General features: G+C 39.2%; 2 protein-coding genes across 3 annotated transcripts; one reads left to right on the forward strand and one right to left on the reverse strand.

Annotated features, from left to right (window-relative positions):
• Positions 1–328: 328 nt before the first annotated feature.
• appbp2 (amyloid beta precursor protein (cytoplasmic tail) binding protein 2) lies at positions 329–14961 on the reverse strand. 2 transcript variants are annotated; one of them, XM_026291867.1, is made up of 13 exons: positions 14576–14961; positions 9563–9651; positions 8776–8927; positions 8072–8195; positions 7692–7860; positions 7463–7552; positions 7266–7333; positions 7078–7183; positions 6657–6781; positions 6083–6168; positions 5492–5682; positions 4451–4616; positions 329–3903 (listed from the first exon to the last, which is right to left on the reverse strand). In XM_026291867.1, exons 1-13 carry the CDS (start codon positions 14711–14713, stop codon positions 3641–3643), a joined length of 1767 nt encoding a protein of 588 aa, XP_026147652.1. In that variant the 5' UTR covers positions 14714–14961; the 3' UTR covers positions 329–3640. The 2 variants fall into 2 exon arrangements, with proteins under 2 accessions (XP_026147652.1, XP_026147642.1); XM_026291857.1 differs by having other exon boundaries at positions 4409–4616.
• A 1684-nt stretch (positions 14962–16645) lies between these two features.
• ppm1da (protein phosphatase, Mg2+/Mn2+ dependent, 1Da) lies at positions 16646–23606 on the forward strand. The gene is made up of 6 exons (XM_026299294.1): positions 16646–17262; positions 18004–18232; positions 19534–19658; positions 20344–20525; positions 20694–20918; positions 21209–23606. Exons 1-6 carry the CDS (start codon positions 16758–16760, stop codon positions 21593–21595), a joined length of 1653 nt encoding a protein of 550 aa, XP_026155079.1. The 5' UTR covers positions 16646–16757; the 3' UTR covers positions 21596–23606.
• Positions 23607–23810: the final 204 nt, after the last annotated feature.

A 23810-nucleotide genomic window follows, 5' to 3' on the forward strand; every position in this document is an offset into this window, starting at 1 on the left:
ACACAGTTACCACACAGGTTTTTGACTAGTTGACTACTTGTGACTTATTTTTGTTCTTGCCCAGGATGGTTGTATTTCAAATAATACATTCCTTGTGTTGCCATGTAGCTTACAACACTAGAGTGCACTGTTAGGACCCTGCTGACTGATAATGGTGTTACAAAGAGTATTTCTACAAAGGAAGACCGTGTATATGTATTGTTTTCATGTAACTGCAGCACCAGCCATATGATCATGTATGTTTGTATTTGTCTGAGTGTGATTCATTTCACTGGGATGTGAGTGAACTGTGGTTTAAGGTGTGAACACAAGAGAAAAATGCATGTGGTGTCTGTGATCAATGATATAAGTTTTAATGTTTTTGCAGCCAACAGTGAAGCAGTAACAAGACAACAGTGAAACATCGCCTCATAACATTTGGCATCAATCATCTAAACTCTTCACAGCTTTATTGAACATTTGTCCATCTTTCTCAGCCAGCCTGTGCCCTTCGACACTCCTTTGCAGATACCAGTAGATCACAGTGATGACCATCCAATACTGTCAAGTCAAACCTTGTCTTTTACATTCCATCAGCTAGGTCAGCTAGGTTCTCACTCTTCATTTAAGGAAAAATACCTTAAACCACTTAAAACACGGTTTAACAATAGCACTCCCCTTAGCCCATTTTAAATGTTTTTCTTGTTGGCCAAACAAAAATGATAAATACTGACAAGTCAGCTAGATTTTTTTCTAGAACATTCACAAGTGGTAGAGAGATAATCTATTGGCAACAATTCCCAATGCCTAATAAAAAAGCGATCAGTATTGTGGAGAAAGTGGCAGGAAAGAGCAAAATAAGATGTAGAACTGCCCAAAGGTGATGATATCTAACAGTGCAGGAGTATCTCAGGGCTGATTTTCCACTAGGAAAATATTCAGTTATTCAGTAGACAAGACGATATGTATTGTCGACTGTCATAGGTCCAGCTCTAGAGGACCACACACTTCTCTGCCACTGGGCCAAAATTTTCATGTATTGACATTCATTTATACATCCGCCACAGACAGAGTTTCTCTGTCACACAGATGGATGGTGTGTGTTTGGAGGGAGGGCACACCTGCAGAAGCCAAAGCACTGAGAGTGCTGCTGAGCATCCTTTTAAGAGGGCTAAGGCTGGACATCCTCAGCCAGAGCCACTCACATCACTGCTAGAAGGAGACATTTGACAGCACTGAAGCAACAGCTTGGCAAAAGCTTGTTTTCTTTATTCATTAAAAAAAAAAAAAAAAACAGTGGGGTAGTTTTTGAAGGCATCACATTTTCAGTAATATTGCAGAATATGAATGTATATATGTTTTCAAACTGGATTATTTTTCTATCAGTCAGCATTTCAGAACAAAATCTCTATTCATTCTGCAGCAACTTAAAGGCTTATTTATGTTCTGATTACTCATAATCACTAATAATATTCAGAAATAACAACCTTGGACATTTCTCATCCCACCCCAATAAATGTGAATATAATGAATATGGCACTAAAGAGGCCACATTTACAAGTATCCCTCCAGTTTACTGCAGTTTTCACAGGGACTATTTTTGTTAGTTCCAGTGGAACTTAGAATGATTAACCCAAATCTATCTGCATGGCTAGATATCACTTGAGCAATCAGTGATTTCCAACCTGTGGGCTGAGACTGTAGCCAGATTTAAGTGAAAACAAAATTTTGCTACATATATCTTTGAAGAAACTCAATGGTTTTACCGCTTAAGTCTTCAAAAACTGTTTATAATGAACAGTCTGAGATGGTAAAAATCAGACTCAAACATCAGCACATGCACTCAGTAAATAAACATTGCTTTCTAATAAGGGTAAAAAAAAAAAAAAACAACCCAAAAATTACACTGGCAGATGCATTTAAATATATATTTGAGATCATTTAGATGCAATGTTGCTATTACATGTTTATGTAAAAAAGAAATACACTAATACAATACTAATATGTGCCATAATTGTTAGGGGTCCACTGCACTGCAGTCAATTGGGTTTTTTTTGCTAAGCCAAGTGAACTTGGGTAACTGATCAGCACAGTCAACAAAGCATCAGACAGCAAAGATCTGGCTTTAGGTTATTTGTCCCTGACATCTCTAATTATAAAGTGAGTATCACGGTGCTAAAAGATTAAAATATAGGTTTTCAGTGCTGTTTTTCCTCTGTGTCTGCTCTGTTTGAAAATCAGCAAGACATCCTGTGTAACAAAACATGAGATTTTGGTCAGAAACGCTGTATGATGGAAAACAAGGTCCAGAAAAATGTATCTATTTTGGAACTGTGCATTAATGGGATACCCAGCAGGATGGAGTGTAGAGGAAAAAGTCAAATGCACAGGTAAAAGGCTGGCAACACATGCATGCGCACTCATACAAATATACAATATTGGTCCCCATTGTAGTGCCCTTAAGGGTTAACAGATTATTTAGCACTTAACAGTATAGATCTGTCTATAGACAAGTAACTGCAAGCTGGTATAAGGCTGGTAGTCATCAGTGCAGCACTGGGGCACCAAGGGTTCTGTATGTGTATACTGATACACACATACACAGCCATACATGAAGCCACACCTTAAGATGGACAAACAAAGGGAGGCTTACAAGCCTCTGTACATGTCACATCTTCCTCTTTTCTCTCTCATCCATGTCCATTGTTTTTAAATAAATAGTGTTGAGCTGATCCTTTAGGATGCATGGCTCACTCATATGGTAGGAAAAACAAAGGAAGGGCTACATAAACATACACTTCTGTATATAAATTATTGGCATTTTATTTATGCTGTTGGTACTAAGCAGAAAAAGGAGAGAAAATAACTTGAAAACAAGACCTGTGAAGCCTGTTATTTCTGTAACATTTTCACTACTGGTTCAAAACATTCCACTGTTTATCTCTCTCTGCCAAACAGCTCAGAACAAGAGTTTAATTTAAACATCTTCTTAGGGTCCACTTTCATTTCCTTGACAAGAAAATAACCGAGAAGCCTTCAACTAAAACTTAAGTGTACAATCTGCAATATTACTTTACTGTACATGTGTCAAAAATATTTGACAATTTCTGTCTATGATCCACAAGTGATGCTGTTGATGGATGTGGATGAAACACATTTTTCACAGATGTGATAGGGGTCCAGATCTGGTCATGTACAATAGCCCTGGAGAACATGGTTTCAATCTGTGATGAGTATCATGGCATTCACAGCTACACTGTTTCAAATACACACAAAAAACATCCTTCAATTCCAAATTGAAAAGAAAAAGGCAAGAGGAGAGGTCGTTTGTCATCCTTACAGGATGTTTCAGTTTTGTTTTTTTATTTCTCCCCCTCAGTCGTGCATTCTCTTTCTCTTAGAGAAATACAATAGTCTTCTCTGTGGGGTGAAGCTGCATCTAGTCTGGAGTTGCATCTTGGTGTTCTGTGAGTGGGTCAATGAGCTTTGATAGTCCTTACTTTTTTCATTCCACGACTAAACGTCTGTCTGTGTACACTGGCAGTTGCAGATGACTATACAGCCAATTAACTTACCAGTGATGCTTGAATTTACTGTGTTACTAACTAACTGTGTGCAACTGAAGCATCACATTTTTGCTTACTTCTCTTCCCTCATAAATTCAGCCGAGACAGGGGCGAGTGGGGCCCAGGCTCTGAGCCAATAGGAAAGCTTGTACCACCTCCTCGGTCTGCTGGGGCGTAGTGTTGACATCCTCCAGGGCGTCTGCAACAGCAAACTGACGGTCCCTCAGCCGGTTCCAGTTGGACAGCACATTGTGGTATTCAAACACCTTCTCGTAGTTTCCCACTGAGTTGTAGAGTTTGATCAAGCCTCTGTAGTCGTATTCCAGTCCACTGTAACCCTCTCCAAATAGCTTCTTACCTGTGAGGACAAAGCAAACATCACATACCATGTCCGTATTCATTTAGTGTTAAATAAAAACTAATCAGACTGCTCACTGAATGCTCCACAATGGGATGTCAAGCCTTGGACCATTACAAACTAGTGTCAGCCTAAGAGAGGCACATCAAATCAGTCTGACTCAGCTGACAGCTTTGGCTCAGAACTGGGTTCATTTCTGGAGCAGCATTCTTGGAAATAGACAACAACAGTTGTGTTTTCTGGAATCTAGGAGATTAGAAGACAGCCAGCTAACATTGAGCTTAACCTAGACTTTCTTGTATCAAGAAGCGTGCTCATTTCTAACTAGTATCAGTGCTGAATGGTTAATGTGCTCTTGAATAAGTTCACTTTATAGGACATAATGGAGAACAGGCAAGCCAGCACTGAGCATTCAGTAGATAACATTATTTCTACAGTACATCATCCGGGCATGGAAAAACATAACATTCAGTCAATAAAATGTTTTATCCTCTAAAAACCATACAATTAAAAAGTGATGCCCGTTCAGTCCCTCCCTGTGTCTGACCGATAGCGATGGAACGCAGGTAGAGCCTCTCTGCGTCTTCATACTGGTTCATGTCGTAGTTGTAGAGGGAGGCCAGGTGACCCACGGACAGAGCTACCTCATAGTCCTCATGGCCCAGGAGCTGCTCCTTAATCTGGATGGCTTTGATGTGCATCTCCTCTGCCTCCTTTTTAGATGTCACATATTTAAACCAGACACAAAGCAGAACAAGAAAAGACTAATTTATTTATTTTTATTTCCAATGTGGAACACATTTAACTCCTTCTCTATAGTCACTGGCTGCCATTTAACATAGGATTGTGATTATAATTTGAGAAACCTGGTAATAATTCTTGTAGGGTTTCAATACTACTCAAATGGCTCCCATTACATTTTCAATGATGATAATGTGAGACTGTCAGATATTAGATGGTCTTCTGGAGTCATTTTACAAAACATTTACAGGACTAAATCAGTATTACAGCACTAGTCTGACATTTCTTTTTTTTATTACACTGAACCATGTGACGTGTTGGCTTTTGCAGGGCTCATTGAGTAAATGCATTTATTTGCAATCTGTAATCTCCAGCTAGTTTGTCCCCTGATGGCAAAAATAACATTTTCAGTTCTCATTTGGGTAGTTTGGATTCTGGCAGAACTAACACATCTCTAGCTATTTGAGCAGACACTAAAATGTTACTGTCACTGCAACAATATGACATTTATCATTTAAATCTGCCATGTATTAAAATGAATAATAAAACCACTACTGTGATCAGATATTTGTTTCGTGATCCCATGTTATGTATTTATTCTAATAAGAATGCATAAACCATCTATTTGTGTCGGTCAGTTTGACAGGTAAAATTATAAAATTAGCATCGAGACACACATACACACTTTAGATTGACTTACTTCCCCCCTTCCCAGAGACTTGCCCAACCAACCCTAAGCTTAAACCAAGACACTACTCTAGAATTCAGTGATGTACACAGTGAAGACCAGCATCTGGTCCACATAAGGACAGCTGCATCACCACAGTGTGCACATAAACATACACACCTTGAACTTCCTCATAGACTGGTAGAGACGTCCTAGGTTGCCATAGTGTTTGGCTGTCTGGACGTTGAACTCGCCAAAGGCCTTCTTGGCCAGCTGAAGTGAGGAGAGGTGCAGGTCATGGGCCTCCTGCAGAAGGCGCTCCTCTGTCTCTTTATTGTGGCAGTCAATAGCGATTTCCTCCAGGATCAGGGCTGACAGAGAGAAAGAACAGCGTGCAAATATTAAACTTATGTGACAGGAGCACAGCACCATGTCAGCTTTGGTACCAAAATATGGACTTTAACAGGAGACTCAAGTCACAATCAGTCTCTGTAATATAAACATGACTTCATATCACCTTTGTAACCTTTACTTAGTGCCAATATATTCCAGTTAACATTGCTATTACAAGCATATTCATGTTCAGCAAAAAAACATTTACCATTCACCAGAACCTTTACCACAGTACTATGTGGACACCTTAAAGAAACTGCCCAGGTAGTCTGTATAGTTAAAAATGTTTGCAATTCATATGTACTAGGTAAGATGGAAGAAGATGGAGTTCCTGCTTTACATTCCCCATTTTGCTGTCCATACAAAAAATTTACTTACCTTTGACTCTTTTAGAAGAGGCCAGCAGCAGATGGTCCTCAGGCAGAATGTGAGTTATGATGTCTATGGCACGTTCTGCATGAAATCTGAGAGACAAATACAGCAGCTGACCCAACAACTCACACTTGACCAAAAAAAAAAAAAACATGCATTCTATTTAAGATAAACACTTCCAAGAAAGTTAGGGCTTTCCCTTGAAGGAAGTTGTTTTGAAGCTCACACATTGCAAAAGTGAGTCAGGGTCATTGAGGTCAGAACAATACTCAATTTTGAATGAGGCTCTTTCTGTACAGAAAGCAGTATCAGTGTATTATTCAAAAATACATCTTTCCTTTGGATCTTTGACGTCTTTAAATCCATCTCATTGTCAAAAATTATCACTGCTTATGTGAAATGAAATCACATACCTAAAACATGTAGCTACAAAATCTTGTAGATAATATAGAAATAATACAATAGATACCAGTATGTCAAGTATAAGCCCATCACTACATCTAGAAGGGCACACATGTCTAATGTGCTCAACTGGCTGCTCTAGGCTTAGTCCTGAGTTTGTAAATGTCATTGTACTCACAGAGCATTGTCAAATTTCCCAGAGCTGTATTGGTGCACATATGAGGAGTAGGCCAGGTCTTCATGGGCTGTTGCAACATGGATATTCTTCCCCCCAAACACAGACTGTCGGATATCTAGTGCTGTCTGGAATTTGGACAGAGAGAGCACTTATAATTAGATATGCAATAGATCCAGAAAGTACACAGACCCCTTTCGTTTTTGCACTTTATTGTATCGTAGGTTTTCTAAATAGATAAAGTACATATTTTTCTACATTCAATCTAAACTCAATAACCCATAATGGCAAACTGCAATTTTTTTAAATGTTTGTAAACTGATTAAAATTCATAAACTGTGCTGTTTCTGTAGCCTCTGTACATAATTCTCAGTTTATTAATGAAAATGACAATACAAAAAAGTGTGTTGAACGTGACTCTTACCTGGTAAATAGCAACTGATTGGCATATGTTGTCAACATTTAATAAGTAAAATCCATAATCTAGCAGTGTGTCGGAGTACTTGGGATGCTTATGTCCAAAATGTTCTCTGTAAGACACACAACAATCAGAATCCATGATATGCAAAAGAACAAGAATAATGTTGAGTCCTATAATACACAGCAGGTTACCTTGCTAGAAACACTGCATGTTTGATCAGCTGCTCTGCTTTTCTGAACTCTCTCTTCACCACACATGCCTGCAGCAGAATGACACCGTCAAACTTCACACAATCATATGTCTGACTTTGCACATACATTGTACCCCAACAGTGACCACGTAACATGCTTTTACGTAACTAAATATAGTCAACCAATCTGACTGTTACCTTAGAGGCTTGTCGAAGGACATCAACCACTACTTTGACAGGCAGACCTGGAGTAATTTCCTTCATAGCTTCTATACACCACCTGTACGCCTGAGAAATAAGGAAAAATGTAGCCAAAACACCACTGCCACCACATTGTAAAACAAACTACTGTTCATTATTGAAAATAAAAGTACTACCAGATATATAGAAAATACATTGTCAGTAACTAGAAGAGAAAGACATGTACCTCATCATAGTGACTTTTAGCAAAGAGCAAGGCACAGAGCTCGCCGTACAGTGCTGCCTTGTTGGCCTGGTGGCCGTGTTTGGCTAATTTGTCCATGTACGACTGGGCAAGCTTGAATGTCTCCTCCCCGAGGTGGTACTTACAGTTACCGTTGCGGACATGAAGTAGCCTGTAAAGAGGTAGCAAAACATACTATGGAAGCCTTTTGGTCAACTCCGGCAACTAAATCCAGTTGCCGTTCTGTGCCAGAAAAAAAAATGCAGTGCTTTGTCCCAGCTTTGCTTTACTATAAGTAAAACCAAGAGATTGAGAAAATTCTGAGGAAATTATTGACACATACTGAACCACATAATGAATGCCCACAGCTTTTTGTGACTGACCTGACACAGCATTCCACAGCCCGATAGCAGTGAAGGACCTCGCTGTGGATCGTGCACAGCTGCAGGCATGACAGGAACACTTTCTCTGCATCTCCATACCAGCCTGCATCAGACAAGAATCCACCTAGGATGAAAAATTATGAGATTACTCCAACTGTGTACAAATCAAGGGGAAGATTCTTCAGTCTAATGCTTTTACAGTTGGAGGACTATTCACAAAAATAGCTTAAATCCCACATGGAAAACTATGTGGTACACATCCTATGTGGTCTAATCTGACTGGTAAGAGAGAGAAGCGTATTTCTAGCATTAAAATCAGAGTATATGCAGACTGTTCTGCAATTGGTAAACAGAATGGGAAAAGGGATTCAGCCTAACTTGCTGGGATAAAACCCCAAAAGAATCTTTTTAATATTATCATCTGGTGGCACAAATGTTGATGTGAACATGCATAACTATACTTCACAGTAATAAATGCAGTGATATTTGAAATTACTGTAGTTTTTTGTCTCAAGTCTAGTGTTCTGAATTCTTGACTCACAACTCTACACCATTAACCTATTACAGATGTAGGCTCAATTACTGCCAGTGGATCTCTAATGAATGAATGAATAGCCTCAGCATCTTTACTCATTGTTTCCCTGCTCCTGTATATCACACACTATCTCTAGGTGACACGCCCCCTCCCCTAGCTCACTATTTACCAAGCACGAAGCCAAACTGGATGGCTTTCTCTTTGACATGGGCGTCAGACTCTGCAATGTAAGAGCAGCGCCGACTGAAGGAGTTTGCCAGAACTGACGCCACCTTGACACCGTGGTCCATTAGGGCCTGGAAGCAGTGATGCAGTAGGTGTCTACAGTGAGGAGGACAGAGAAATGCATCATGTCAATGAAGAATGTAGCTATAAATTCAGTGATGATTAATATATTGTTTATTACATTGTAGACACTTGCCCGCAGTATTGACAGAACATGTGGACATTAGGAGCTACAGTGCTGATACCTACTGCCATTCTGTATTCATTCACATTAAGCCTATCAATGTGTGTTGAAAACAACTACAAACAGCACTCAGATAACATTATAGAAAGAAGATCCATAATGAACCTTAACCAAAGCGGTCCATCACCGTGGATAAGGCTTTCAACTCCACCAGGCTATTTTTGAACAAGGTTACTTTTGCCTACTTTCACAAACCCTTGTGAGAAGATCACAGAACATACTACTTCTGCGTGACCATAAGTCCAGTTGTTGTCTAGCAATATGTTTTTATTCTGCCAAAATAAGGGGGTTGATATAACATTACATGGATTTCTCGTGTAGGTACTTTTGTTAATTAATAGTGGTAGAGTTTTGGTAAGAACCTTCCATGAGACAAACAATATCCCACCATATCTACTACTTTGTTGATGCAGTTTGAACAGCATGTAATCATGTGTTTTAGGAGACCACATTCAACTGATGTGTCAAAGTGCCATTATGTTTTTACCTTTTGTCTGAAGCCCGTAGTACTTTAGCAAACACCTCAAGCTCACAGAACTCTCCTCCGAGTTGGCAGAGCCGGCCCTGCTGGTAAAGCTGAGACATACACAAAGATGGAGGGATGAGGTGGGCATGACACAGTGACAACAGATGTCAAGTCTTCCATTAGTAGCACAGTGTGTGTGTGTGTGTGTGTGTGAGTCCTTAGATAATAAATATTGTAATGAATAACATGCAGGTGGGGTACCAAACCCCATCTGTAACTGCAATACTAGATTTTCCCATTCATCAGCTTAGTTTGTTTTACATGTGTGTTTGTCATCTGTTTCCTGTTCAGCAGTTTTTCAGAAAAAAAACAAATCTGCTGTTGTCATCTGTTTCCTGTTCAGGAGTTTTTCAGAAAAAAAAAAAAAAAAATCTGCTGATGTGTCGTCTGTCACCAAAATGCACTGAGCTGGAAGGTGTTAGGGTGGGGGTCCATGGTGCACACAGCCAGCCTCAGTTGGCTCCCAATCACAGTGGTGGAAAGTAAATATATTTACTCATGCACTGTATAAAGTACAATTTTGAGGTATCTGTACTTTTAATATTTCCATTTTCTGCTACTTCACACTTTGTCACTATATTTAAGAAAATATCGTACTGACTACTCAGCTAAATTTACCTGATAACTTCAGTGACTTTTCAGAAGCGAAATACAATATAATGATAGAACTTCACTGATCCGTGATGGAAAAAACAACAAGCTACCAAACAGTAAGTACAGTACTTCAAGTTATAAGTATACAGTACACAGGAAACATTAACTCCAACTTCACCAGCTGCAATATTAGGGGTGAACACAATACTGCATCAATAATTATAACCCAACTCTAAATTATAACATAACTATTCTGTATTATTTTTACTTTTGATACTTTTCTCAAGTCAGATTTTTAATGTAGGACCTGTGTAACAGTATTTTGACACTGTAGTATTGCTACTTAAGTAATATCTGAATACTTGTACCACTTTTGCTGAACTGCAGCTAAAGGGTTAAGTCTACTCTAATGTCAGAGTTATCTGAGATTCTGTGAAAGACTTCCACTGATAAATCATTGACCATTTTTATTTTGTCTTTATAGGTTTGCAGTTCCACATTATTTTTGATCCCACAGCTGGTAAACTTCTTTTACAGTTCCTCACAAGCAGCTTCAAGTGGTGAATTGTGTTTTGAAAATTGAGTTTGACAGTAACAAAATAATCTTGTTCAAATTACTGAGTCCAGATGCCCAATTCTGAAGTTAGTTATGTTTTAACCAAGTACTACCTAATTAATACGATTAATCAAAATTAATATGGTCCAAAATGTATTGGGTGTTTATTGTATTATTGATGTCTATATTGCATATTAGTGCCTGAATCCCCCAATAACGTGAAAAAAAGCACAATACAGAGAAAGAAAGTGAGAGCAAAAAGGTATGAAAGAATCAAAGTCTGTGAAATTGGGAATTTTCAAATAAAACTTAAGATAGTGATTTTCTATGTAATTCCAAGTAAATCACACAGATTTAGTAAGATGCATGGTACTACACTTGTAGCTTCAAATCTTTGTGACAGTGACAGAGCCAGAGCCTAACTCAAATGCAGACTGAAACCTTTTAGTAAAACTTAAACTATATTAAAGGGCTGCAACAAATGACTACTTTAATGTATCGATCAATTGATATCAATCGATTAATCATCAATTGTGTTTTTCACATTTTATTGTCAAAATATGAAAGAGTTTGCTACAAATGCTAAAATTAACTTGAATTATTTTTGTGTGCCCACATTTAGACAGATCTTAAATTTTGTTACATTACAAAAGGCACTTGCTTACTAGGATTTCACACTGCAAGTAAAAGTGAGTGGGCTATTAACCCAAATGAAGCGAAATGCTTTCAGACATGCACGTGAAAACTAGACATTATCTTGGTGAGCTGCATGTAAGAACGCCGTTGTTTGAGCCCCCTTGTAAAAAGTCTGGGTAGTGTCATGGTGCGAGTCAGTGGTGGACAAATTGTTAGAGCATTAGGACATTTCCCAGTGACCTGCGGGTTGTTTGGTCTACTGTGGACTGTAGTGACATAGCAGCATAAATAAGATCAGATAAGTTGATAGACCTCTCAGAATCCTTGCACCAAACAAGACTTTGACTCTGGACACCAAAAAAAAAAAACATCACCCAGTCTCTCTGACTTAGCAGCCATAGTGCACAGCAACGGTCCACCTGCTTGTCCATCAATAGTGTTTGCATTTACAGAGTGGTCTGGGACTGGGATGGGATGGAGTCAAATTCCTGGCCTGAATCAGTGTTTTCAGTCAACCCCTGGTTTGATTTTCTCACCGGACAATCTCCCATTGTGTGCTACATGAGTTAAAAAAATTAAACATTAAAAATAAAAAAAATAAATAAAAAATCAACTGGTCTATCTCTGGATGTTATTCTCATGACATTGTCTGGAGTTTATATGTGAAAAGAAAAACATTAAATTCACACAGACTCTAACCTGCATTCAGATTAATAAGAACAGCATGGTGTATATGTGTGGAGGACAAAGAGGCAATATATAACCACCAGGGGAAATCTATACGCTTAAAAAACATTGAGGTTAAGCATGAAATGTCTTATCTTTATGGCCCTCTGCCATTTTCTGTCTCCTCAAGTGTTCACCAGGTCACTCTGTGCCATTGTCAACAGGTACATCACTAGATCTAACTAAGTGATAAATATGTTTATTGCCAACTGTTTTAAACAATTTTTATTGATTTTCATCGATTAGTTCATGCAGCCCTACTATACCAGAGGGCTACTTTACTAGCTTATACATGATTTCCCAGAAGAGCTGGAGGAAGAGTCTAGAGAAAGGGAAGTCTGGGCACCCTTGCTTAGACCTGCACCTGTGACCTGGTCCCAGATAAGAGGCAGAAAATGGATGGATGGATCCATATAAAAGGGGGTCTTGGTGGAAACACATTTACCATTAAATCTACCTCTAAGATGCCTGTTCATACAATATTTTGATCAACAGTATTCAGAGTCAAGCAGTGATAGAGCTTTTCATGAGCTTTATCATTTAGCCACAAACAAGATCAACAGAATGGTTTTTGCATCACAAAACAGACATGAATGGGAGAAAAAGAAATGAAACGCTTCACTTAACAGTTTCATACAGATGCACAAGCCCAAGACTTGCATCAGTATTGATATATATTCGAAAATTACAAAAACTGCCTCATTACTTTTAAGTGCATGACTGTGTACTTGTTCCACTGAACGACAGTATCAAAAAAGGATAGTCGAGAAGACTAATCAGCCAGAATAACTGCAAATACTGGTGTAAAGTCCTGATTATACTGCATGGATGAGGTAGACACATGGTTTCGTACATACTACAATTTCAGGTATACATACCCAGAAAGATCCCATATATGTGCACTACAAAATATGGGTGGGAATCTACAACAAACTCACAATTCAATTCATGTCATGATTTGATTTAGAATAAATTCTAAATGACTGTATTTTGCCTCTTACTCTACTGCACTGGGTATCATACCACTTATTCCTATCCATCTCCCACTGAGCTACAAATGAAATCGATAGTTAAGCTAATCATACAATAAAATCATTGTAAGAAAAAGAACAGAAAATGTATTTTTAACTGAAAATGTAACCTTAACTAATTTATTTATGCAAGTTAAAAGTTTGTGTTACACAAGAGTAAACATCCACACAAATGGATCTGTGCAGACACTTGCAAACTTGTCCCGATAACAACATTTAGGTTATATCACACGGACCCTTGTGATAAGTATTATATGGTAGAGCAGGCTAGTCAGCACTATTAATATGACAGACAATCCTGACAAGTCAAAAAACAAATAGGAATTCATATGCAGCCTTCAGGAATTTTAGTTGTATTTACTAAGTTAAGACTTTTTCAGGTTTTGGCAGGACCACACTTTTTGCAGGAATTTATTACGTAATTTAATTAGAGGAGATTATTTCACACTGACACCCAAACCTGTGAATGGAACGGCATACACATCAAAAGAGATGTAATGCTGCATTCAAACACTTATTGGAAGATATATGTTGTTGAGATTGCTGCTAATATTCTGTGTCGGTAAAAAGTATATTTTATTATTATTACATACTTCGGAAAAGGCCATGAATGTTTATTACACAAATTCATGTATGTGTGTGATGTTTTTAGATCTACATTTTTTTTTTGTTTTCACATGACATTTAGACTACTGTGTAAACAAACTCAAATGTACTTTAATGCAGTAAGAAACACTCATAATGTCATCCATCCATCCATCATCTATACCCACTTATTCCTTAACCAGGGTCATGGGGATCTGCTGGAGCCTATCCCAGCTCTCTTTCGGGTGGAAGGCAGGGGTACACCCTGGACAGGCTCATAATAACAATATTTCTAAAATTCTACTTATAGCCCTGATGTTGATCGACCACAGCACAGTTTTACATCTTATTTGAATATGGCAATTAAAGCTATTGGAACAAGAAGCACCGTAAACATCACACTTGCTGTGTTGTGTGTGCTCTCTAAGGCAAACTGACAGCTGAGAAGTAAATCTGCCTGTTGAAGAAATTATACTTTCAATAAAGTAGGTCGAAACAAAGTCGTTTACAACAGCAAACCCACAGAAACTGTCAAGTTCAATGTAGCTACATGATATGTTAACGCTGACAATCCCGTTAGCTATACGGTCACTGGTAAAACTAACTGCTTACGGAGTCAGTGTCGTTTGCGGTTTCTTGTTCAACAAATGTCCATCATACAAACACTAACACCAGCAGATTTCCAATGTAAAACGCATGCGGGGTAACTTAACGGTTAGCTAGTGTTAGGAGAAGCAGCTTTAGCTAATGCTAGCTAGCCTACAGTGTCGACATTGAGCTAACAGGTAACGTTAGCAACTGACTACACATACTCATACAGTCTGATAGCTATCAGACCCACCTTACCTTATAATACACATCGAACTGTATATTTTCTGGGAGCGAGCGTATGTCCCTTCTTGATCGACTGTAGTTGTCCACCACGGCCGAGATAGCGGTGTTGTACAGTGTTTCTGGGATCCATTCGAGCTCCACAGCAGCCATGTTGTTTTCCCTCTCCAAAAACCAGCAGCTACCGCCCTCCCAACTCTGTCTGCGCTCGCTACCTCGCGATTAAAGCGTTTCCTCCGTGAGTCCTCATATAACACTGGCTCTACGGTAAGGTTACAAATAATTCTACTGTCTCAGTGTCGCCTCTATAACCCTAAAACCGCTGTTTGCTTTGCATCTTTCTCCTTCATCTCCGATTATTCGTCGACCCCAGAGCAGTTCCGTGCCCCCTTCCCGACGCAGATATTCACTGGCGCTGACGCAATGACGTATTTGTGCAGTCGATGCTAAATAGTGAAGTGCTCACTTTAGTGGCACAGAGTTGCATTAGATTTCACAATGTTTACATACAGTATGCTATAGTCATTTAATTGTTTTCTATTGTGTACTGTACATGTAATATATGCATAACACTGTTATAGTGTTTCATCCTCTACTCTTCTGCTTCTTAAATGTTTGTCATTTTATATAGTGATGCAGCATAACACTACAGACGCTATCCACCCATGTATCATCCAAACAAAAAGATATTTTGGTTAAAATATCCTCATTGGGCAAATACACACATATGTGCATATATGTACAAGAAGGAAGGTAATCATACATAGCAAAGGGATCATACATTTTTCTTTGTTATAGTTAACGTGACATTATTTAATGGATGTATGTTAAATTGCCCAGTTCTTCTTACAATTGGGAGTTTATGTGTAAAAATTGTAAAAATTCCTTCATGCTTCATCTGATGTGAATGCAGACAAATAAAAGCTGAAAATTTTACATTGTGTCACATTGTTCGAAATACTCCCACGTTTGGAAGTTTAAGTAATTCAGCTTAATTTGGGGGGATAAAATAAGAGTGTGATACAAATAAACCGAAGATGTATTATAGCTACTGATATTAAGACCTTTTAACAAAAAAACACACTCATATGGATCTGTTCTTAGTAACTAAGATGAAAATAAACCTTTATTATAATATAATCATATTAAAAGATAAAATGAAACATTACTTATAGCTTGGTGGTTAGCACTCTTGCCTCACAGTGAGAAGGTCCTTAATTCAAAACCCAGCAGGAGCCTTTCTGTGTGGAGTTTGCATGTTCTGCCTGTGCTTGCGTGAGTTTTCTCCAGGTACTCTGGTTTCCTGCCACAGTCTAAAAGCATGTATGTCAGGTTGATTGGTGATTCTAAATTGCCCATAGGAGTGAGTGTGAGTGTGGTTGTTTGTCTATATGTGGCCCTGTGATGGACTGGCGGCCTGTCTAGGGTGTACCCCTGTATTTCACCCAAAGAGAGCTGGGACCCTAAATAGGAATAGGTGGGTATGAATGGTTTTATTTTTGTTCAGCGTTAATGAAGCAGAAAATCTCAAAACATACTGTATATAATAAAACACATTTTTCTGAGAGGTTATGCTCATGAGGCATTTTCTTATGGGAATCCCTTGATCTAATATTTTACTTTACACCTTTTCTTCAGCATTCCAGTAATTAATTGGCAACACTGGTCTTCTGTGGCCTCCCAGTGTATTATCTCTTATTAAAAGTACTGTATATCAGTTGATTAACAGCTTTGAGATACCTGATACTTTAACTGTACATCTGATTGATTTCTCCTGATAATACAGCTTCATCATAGTCTACTTTACACTTTGATCCCCTGTTGATCAGTGATACAATTTCTATGTTGAAGCAGGACATCAACATGCCACCACGCTCTTATAATCATTGTTTATTTAATTTCAAGTGCGTAAATTATTTTTTCAATTGTTTATACAGACATTTTTAATAAGTTTACACACATCCCTGCAAGTCGCTGCTTGGGGTCGGGGACCAATCACTAGAGGGCAACAGAGCCGTAATGGTGGACACATCAACGCGCTCGAAGAAGACAGAATGTGACGTCAACACGTTTGAGCATGCCTACTTCAATCGAACATAAACAAAGACGGGACGCGTCGCTGCAATAAACTCCCCTCTCTTGTTGTTTTATATGCTAACGATACATAAAAGCTGGGGAGCGACCTCTTTCTGGAACCATGGAGAACGCATTATTGATGCGAGTGAGTGTATTTACCGACCAAGGAGGCAGGAAATATATGGAAGATGTGACCGAGGTCATAGTAGAGCCCGAGCCGGGAGAAGATGATTCGGCTTCGGGCGAGCCAGAAGAGAGCGGAGGGGGAGACTGTACAGTGAGCTCAGTAGCTGCGGATACGCATCCAGACCGGGCTGATGATGAAGCCGTGGTGTCCCCGCAGGTTACAGATGCATCATTGGAATCTATCCGAAGGGACGGCGAGTGTACGTCAGCGAAAACGTCTATACCGGGAGGTCAACCGGGCAGTCGTTCCCGCCGGTCCGTAGCGTTCTTCGCTGTGTTTGACGGCCACGGTGGAAGCGAGGCTGCGCAGTTTGCAAGAGACTATTTGTGGGAATTCATGAAGAAGCAGCGGGGGTTCTGGTCGGACTGTGATCGGGAGGTCTGCGCTGCTATACGCAAAGGATTTGTAGCCTGCCACCACGCTATGTGGAAAAAACTACGTAAGTTAACTTGTCTAAAACCCTAATGTTAACATATTAACCTACGACTTATCAGCTGTCATTAGGTCCGTTTTAGCCCGCATGTGCCTCATCTTCACTTCTAAATGTCTAACTTGGCATACCTTTACTAGACTAGACTACATAGGTCTACTTGTTATGGACCGTGGTGTCCTGCTAGCGCCGAATTCACCAGAACATGGAGTCAATAAAGTCGTTCTCGTTCGGCAACGTAGCTGTGCTGTGAATGGTAAAAAAAAGCCATAGCACCATGTTTAGCGTTTCTTTGTGTTGCTGTGTGTGCAAATACAAAACATTTATGGGACTAATAGTTTTGACACAGGGAGCAGAGCCGGCGTTAACCAAGTAACACCACTGAATTGTGTAGTAGCTAATGTATATTATTTCTCTGCCTGCCCGGATGTGCCTGGGCATGTCAGCTGTTAATCAGCTGTTAAACACACAGGTGGCGTGTACACAGTGTGTGTAAAGCGCATGTCTGACTGGAAAGACTTGCTGCAGGGACAGTCTGCATCCAGTGAACTGACTTTAACGTTATCATCAGTACGTGAGATCAAAGGTCCCTGGCTCAAAGACAGAATCGTATTAGGAGTATGCATTTCCTTCCTGTCATGTTCCTTGGCTGTTAATTGTGTAGTCTGATGTTCATGAGCAGCACTTCATGAGTAGTAAGTGGTAATCTCACTACACAATACATTTACTTTCTGACTGTCATTTACTCAGCGGAATGGCCAAAGACAATGACTGGCCTCCCTAGCACATCAGGCACCACGGCCAGTGTAGTGGTCATCCGGGGGAACCGCATGTATGTGGCACACGTTGGTGATTCTGCAGTGGTTCTAGGGGTGCAGGATGACCCCTCAATCCCATTCATCAGAGCTGTCGAAGTTACACAAGACCACAAACCTGAACTACCCAGAGAGAGGGAGCGTATTGAAGGTCTAGGAGGAAGGTAAGCCTTAACCCATAAGAAACCCCGTCTCTGCATTTTATTAAAATATCATTTAAATGTTAGTAGTATTCTCTCATGGAGCCTCTTTCCTGCATTGGGAAGACTATTCTTGTACCCTGGCCTGTACATTATTACCCAGAACACATAACCACAACTCTGCAAAATAATGAAACCTTTTCAGTGCTAGAGTCTTGTCAAAACTTGTCAAACTGTTGATCATAGACTATGATACTAAATTAAAGGTGCAAGTTTAAGTACACACTGCTGTAGATGTGTAAATTCTATGGAAATATTAGGATATTTATAGAAATAAGACAAAACGATTTAGTAACAGTATGTAACCAAGAAGTATCTCAGAAGCAACAGCAGGGCAGAATGTTATCTTACCTTATTTATTCTGTCTATGGTATGTCTGTTGTGGTTATGACCCGTAGGTGGCTTGGCAACTGCCAAATGTGCACTTACATGGCAGAATAAACGTATTTACAGTTGTGTCTTAAGTGGTTACAATATTATAGTGGCCCCTACACATATAGATATGGATAATCCAGTTTTAAATGATAACAAATAACAAGATGTAAAGAGGGTGCATTTGTTGTTGGAAATGTCAGCATGTAGTGCATAATGGTTGTGAAGTAAATTCATAATAGTTTCTTGTGATGCATTTCTGAGCAGACCATTTTCTTCTGTCATATGTCGATAAACTGTGACATGCAGTTTTTCAGCAACTGATTGGTGACTCACCTGTCACGGACATAACCCTGATCGGTGTAGATTTGCAGGTTGCAAACTTGCAGACTGAACCAGCATAACCAGAATGTGTGCAAAGTCTGTTCACGCTCACTGACTAAGAACATAGACACTATCTTTTACTGGATTTACAGTTTGAATATTAGAACAGAAAATGCAGTGACACCAGATTCATAATAGTGTCAGATTCATAGTAGAGTATTATTACTTGCTGTATCTAGCTGTGGATGTGACAGAGAGCATCTCTTTATTTTCTTTTACTCAGTTGTGGTGTCATAGGAAAATGAGATTGAGTGGAAATGCATATTTCTTTGAGACCTGAGATATAATGCTGGGATGTCTTGTAAGATTTGGAAAGGTGCTCCTTTCACCACTGTTAGTTTTATTATGTGTAGTTTTAGCTCAGTGTACCCAATAAACTTGCAGCTATGTAATTATAGTTGTTGTTCCTCAGCCACCATGTCTAAAACAGGTTTTCTAAAATTTGTGAATGCTTTGCTTGAAATACGTATCAGCTCATCTGTTCTCTCCCCTCCTCTGTTTGCTAACAGTGTGATCAAGAAATCTGGGGTGAACAGGGTTGTCTGGAAGAGGCCAAGGCTAAGTCACAATGGCCCGGTCCGTCGAAGCACAGTCATTGACCAGATACCATTCTTGGCAGTAGCCCGAGCTCTAGGTAGGAAGTAATCCTTGTTAATAACCTGTTAACAAAGCAGCCACATTGAATGGTCAGAAGAATACTGTTTTTGCCTGTCCAGGAAAAACTAAATGAATATAAAACATTAATACTCTCAATTTAGTAAAAGAATATTTAAGAGATATCACTTATTATTGGAGAAGAGAGTCCAGAGAGTGCTTTAGTCTACAGTTGGCAATGACACAATTTTTTTTTTTTTTTTTCATTGTAGTTTTAAGAAGTAGCCCATTTGGAAATACAGACCTGGACTGAGGCACTTTTATCTAGAGTTTTCTGTCATATCTGTAGTGATATTCTGTCAGACTCACCGAATTATTAAAAGTGCAAAATAGTGAGGCCAGAAATTTCCAACAACCTCAAGGCAAGTGAAGTAGATTTTGTTATTTCAACCATGTACAATCAATAAAATACATATTGAAGTGAAACAGTGTTCTTCAAAGAGCCATGTTGCTACATAAAGACAGTAACACAATATACAAGACTATACACATCTACTAATTAACTTACTAAAAATTAACTAAGTAAGAGCCCTAAACTACAGAAAGTGGACGAGTGGAGACAATACATGAAACTGTACTCAGCAAATGCATAATTAAGGACAGTGCAGTGCTGACCTTTACAGTGAAGTATTATTTAAAAGAAAAGATTCTTTTCTCTGCAACAGGTGATCTGTGGAGCTATGACTTCTACAGTGGAGAGTTTGTAGTTTCTCCTGAGCCGGACACCAGTGTGGTGACCCTTGACCCCAGAAAACACCGCTACATCATTCTGGGCAGTGATGGTCTCTGGAACATGGTTCCACCTCAAGAGGCCATCTCCATGTGTCAGAACAATGATGAGGCGATGGTGAGAATGTGTTACATTAGGAAAAACTAGGTTTGTTCTCTAACTAAAGGTTAGAGAAGCACACATGATGGAAATATTCTATATTAATACTTGAAAAACTAATCTAACAGAGTAATGTGCATCTTATATTGGTCCATGTTAGTGTAATAACAGCCTTGTATCCTGCAGGCACCCTGTGGGGTATCAAGCGCCCGTCAGCTGGTCAGCCATGCTCTTCTGCGGTGGCGCCAGCGGATGCTGCGTGCTGACAACACCAGTGCTATAGTAGTCACCCTACAGAAGCCTGGGACCTCCCAGGACCCCCTGCACCATGAGGAGGTGCTGCTCGACCTAGCCAAGGTGTCCCAGTGTCCTCCTACGTCCATATCCCGTGCTGATACACCTCTCCTACAGGTGATGGCAGAATGACAACTCAAATCTGAGCTATTTTCAAAACATGAACATTGGGCTGGCTGGATTAGAAGGCCCATTTGACCAGTATATGTGAGTCCAAAGTAAAATATCAAAAATCCTAGTGACATGCTGTATGCTGAATTCCTTGACCAATATCAGAAGGTTTCCCCATTTTCATTTGGCATGAATGCCTTATGTTGTGCTGTGAAGATTAAAGGGTTAAAGGTGAATTATCAACATGTTTATGTGCTGAACTCATCATTTGTTTCTTCCTATCTGTACTCCTGTAGCGGCCACAGGAGGAAGATGCTCACTCTGCTGTCTGCGAGCTCCTCCCTGCCCTGGAGCGACGGGATGGATTATCAGGAAGCAACAGCCTGTACCACATAAATTTGTCTGACCTGTTTACTCTGACTCCACTGTGTCCAAACAGCAGTGCTGAGCTGCCCAGTCAGTCCATCTCCACTGACAGGACAGATGGCAGCAGGACACCCAGCAGCAAAAGAACTACTGACAGATCATCTTCGCCATCATCAGGCCAGTTAGCTAAGAAGGCCCGGCGCAGGACTGCCAACAGGCTGCCCCTAGTCCAGCGCAATGCAGAGAAGAAACAGGAGTCCAGTAATGTCTCTCCCATTCTCCAGCCACATAATAAGACCACAGTGTGTGTGTACTAGAACACAAACAAACACATCATCCTGCTGTCTCCTACTATTAACTTTGTCTCCAGTGGTGTTCCTTGTGTCTGCAGTTCTTCTGGACATTCTCACAGCTCAAAACAACCTTGGTCTAGAGGTTGGTAAAATATTTAATTGTCTTGTTCTACATCAGTCCAAAATTAATTTGAGCTTAGTATTTTTTTTTTGGAACTCATTTCAAATCTTGTGTCTTTGTCTCAAAACTCCTTCTTGAAATGCTGATTAAATTTGTCCTACATCACCTCTTTCTTGGAACACTTGTAAGGAAACAAGTATGACTAATACTAATGTAAATATTATGCATTTTATAGCTGAGTATATAGAAGTAACTGTTCATTTAAAACAAAAAATATATTTTTTATACATTCTTTTATTGTATGATGACAATGAAAATGCCTTTTGGATGTGCACCACCACAGTTTTCATCTCCAAATCCACATTCTCTCCACATACCATTGTGTACACACCCTGCGTTTAAACATATTTATGTATTTTTATTATCATCTTATTTAATCACTGGAGATTTGTCTTGAATATAAACTGAACATGCTGCTACAGCCACAAACCAGTAAGCTACTACACTGTGTATATTGATACGTAAATATATGTGATAAGTGTTGCAATTCTTTTTTTTCTTTGAGAGTTAGCATTTGATGTAACACACTATGTGATGTTTCTAATGATGGAAGGTGTTTTGTAATTGCACAGTGCATCTTAAGGGATAAATCCACCCCATCAGTCACCCCATTTTTTTTGATGTTTTCACTTCCCCTGAGCCTTTTCTACCCATTCAATAGGTAGTGATTTTTGATGTTTCCAAGAATGCCTTTCAACCGCACTCTGTTGTGCCGAAGCTTTTACAGGAGCTGGTATATCTGTCTCTAGAACAATGAATTACTCCCTCTACATTTGCTGAACATGGAGGTGGCTTTAAAATGAAGACTTCATTTGGTTCTGTGGTACTAACACAACCTGATGTTTACAATCAATGTTTTTGATTATATTTTACCATGGCTGCACTGGCGATTTCGGTTATGTCACAGTGTGTGTTAACCGTAAATATACTGGAATAAGAATGCTTCATCATGGGCATGTTGGTCCCCATAGACAGGGGACTGTCCCGTATCACCAGTCTTGCAACCTGATTTTTTTTTTACAAGACAGGAACTGTTGGTTCTGTTTTCTTAAGGCCCATCATAAGGTTTTAGTGTTCTCCATATGCAAGCCATTGTCCCTCCACACTGCAGCAGCGGCTAAATTGTTACTGATGTATGCACAAGGCTGAATTGTGAGTTGATACTGCATGGACTTAATAAGAAAAGATTTTTGCACTATTATGGGAACTTTAATTGTCTTTTAGTGCAGAATTGTTTTTCATCTGAAAATGATTGGTGAACATGATTGATGTTTAAAATGAAAACAATAAATTGAGACTTGGGACATACAATCAAGTTATCCTAACTTATATGGTAGGGAATCTTCATTGAGCTGAGCAGAGTTTGCAGAACTTGGCTGTGCCGTATTTGACCTCTGATGGTTGTGTGTACGATTCAATTGAGTAACATTCACTGATAGATTATAATGACCATTACACAGAGAAGACAGGTCTCAGTCTTTGTAAAGCCTTGTTACATGATGATGTATTTTCAAAGAGTTAAGTGCAATTTCTAACAGGAATTTGTAGCATTACGGATTGGTTTATGTCAATATTGATTGACAGTCCTGGAGGAATGATAATGTTCATGTGTGACAGGGTCTCACTGCAGATACAGTCTTAGTTTATGTGTGATTCCTGTATGATTTTTATAAACTATTTTTGAGAATTCTCATAAATACTATTCTACTCATTTACTCTGATTAATGACATCCCTAATTCAGATGTCTGTGAAAAAGAAGAAAAGTGCATGTGTACAATGTAAATGTGCAAAAACCTGAACTTGGAAATGAACCTATTGAAATAAAAAGCTCTCTGAATTCATTGCTATGCATTGCAAAAAGATAATAACTTCTTTAATTCTTAATGCCTTCTCTTTTCACCACCCAGTGTCACCAAAAGTCATTCCACTGCTGTCCTTTATGATTGTTAATATATTTGTATTATTCACTCTTAGCACCATAGATATTTTGGTACTGTTACATGATTCATAGGTCCTCTGAAGTTAGTTTTCACTTTAATTCCAATGCCATTTATACA

Source organism: Mastacembelus armatus, chromosome 13 (assembly GCF_900324485.2).
Source record: "Mastacembelus armatus chromosome 13, fMasArm1.2, whole genome shotgun sequence".
Taxonomy (NCBI): domain Eukaryota; kingdom Metazoa; phylum Chordata; class Actinopteri; order Synbranchiformes; family Mastacembelidae; genus Mastacembelus; species Mastacembelus armatus.

Bases quoted from the DNA above. Each gene is read 5' to 3' on its own strand.
- appbp2 (XM_026291857.1), bottom strand. From the start codon at position 14,713: ATGGCTGCTGTGGAGCTCGAATGGATCCCAGAAACACTGTACAACACC. The intron at 7,861-8,071 runs GTCAGTCACAAA...ACCTCTTTACAG, and splicing joins GCTGTGGAATGCTGTGTCAG to GCTACTTCATGTCCGCAACG. The intron at 7,184-7,265 runs GTAACCTGCTGT...TGTGTCTTACAG, and splicing joins CATGCAGTGTTTCTAGCAAG to AGAACATTTTGGACATAAGC.
- ppm1da (XM_026299294.1), top strand. From the start codon at position 16,758: ATGGAGAACGCATTATTGATGCGAGTGAGTGTATTTACCGACCAAGGA. The intron at 17,263-18,003 runs GTAAGTTAACTT...TCATTTACTCAG, and splicing joins CGCTATGTGGAAAAAACTAC to CGGAATGGCCAAAGACAATG. The intron at 19,659-20,343 runs GTAGGAAGTAAT...TCTCTGCAACAG, and splicing joins GGCAGTAGCCCGAGCTCTAG to GTGATCTGTGGAGCTATGAC.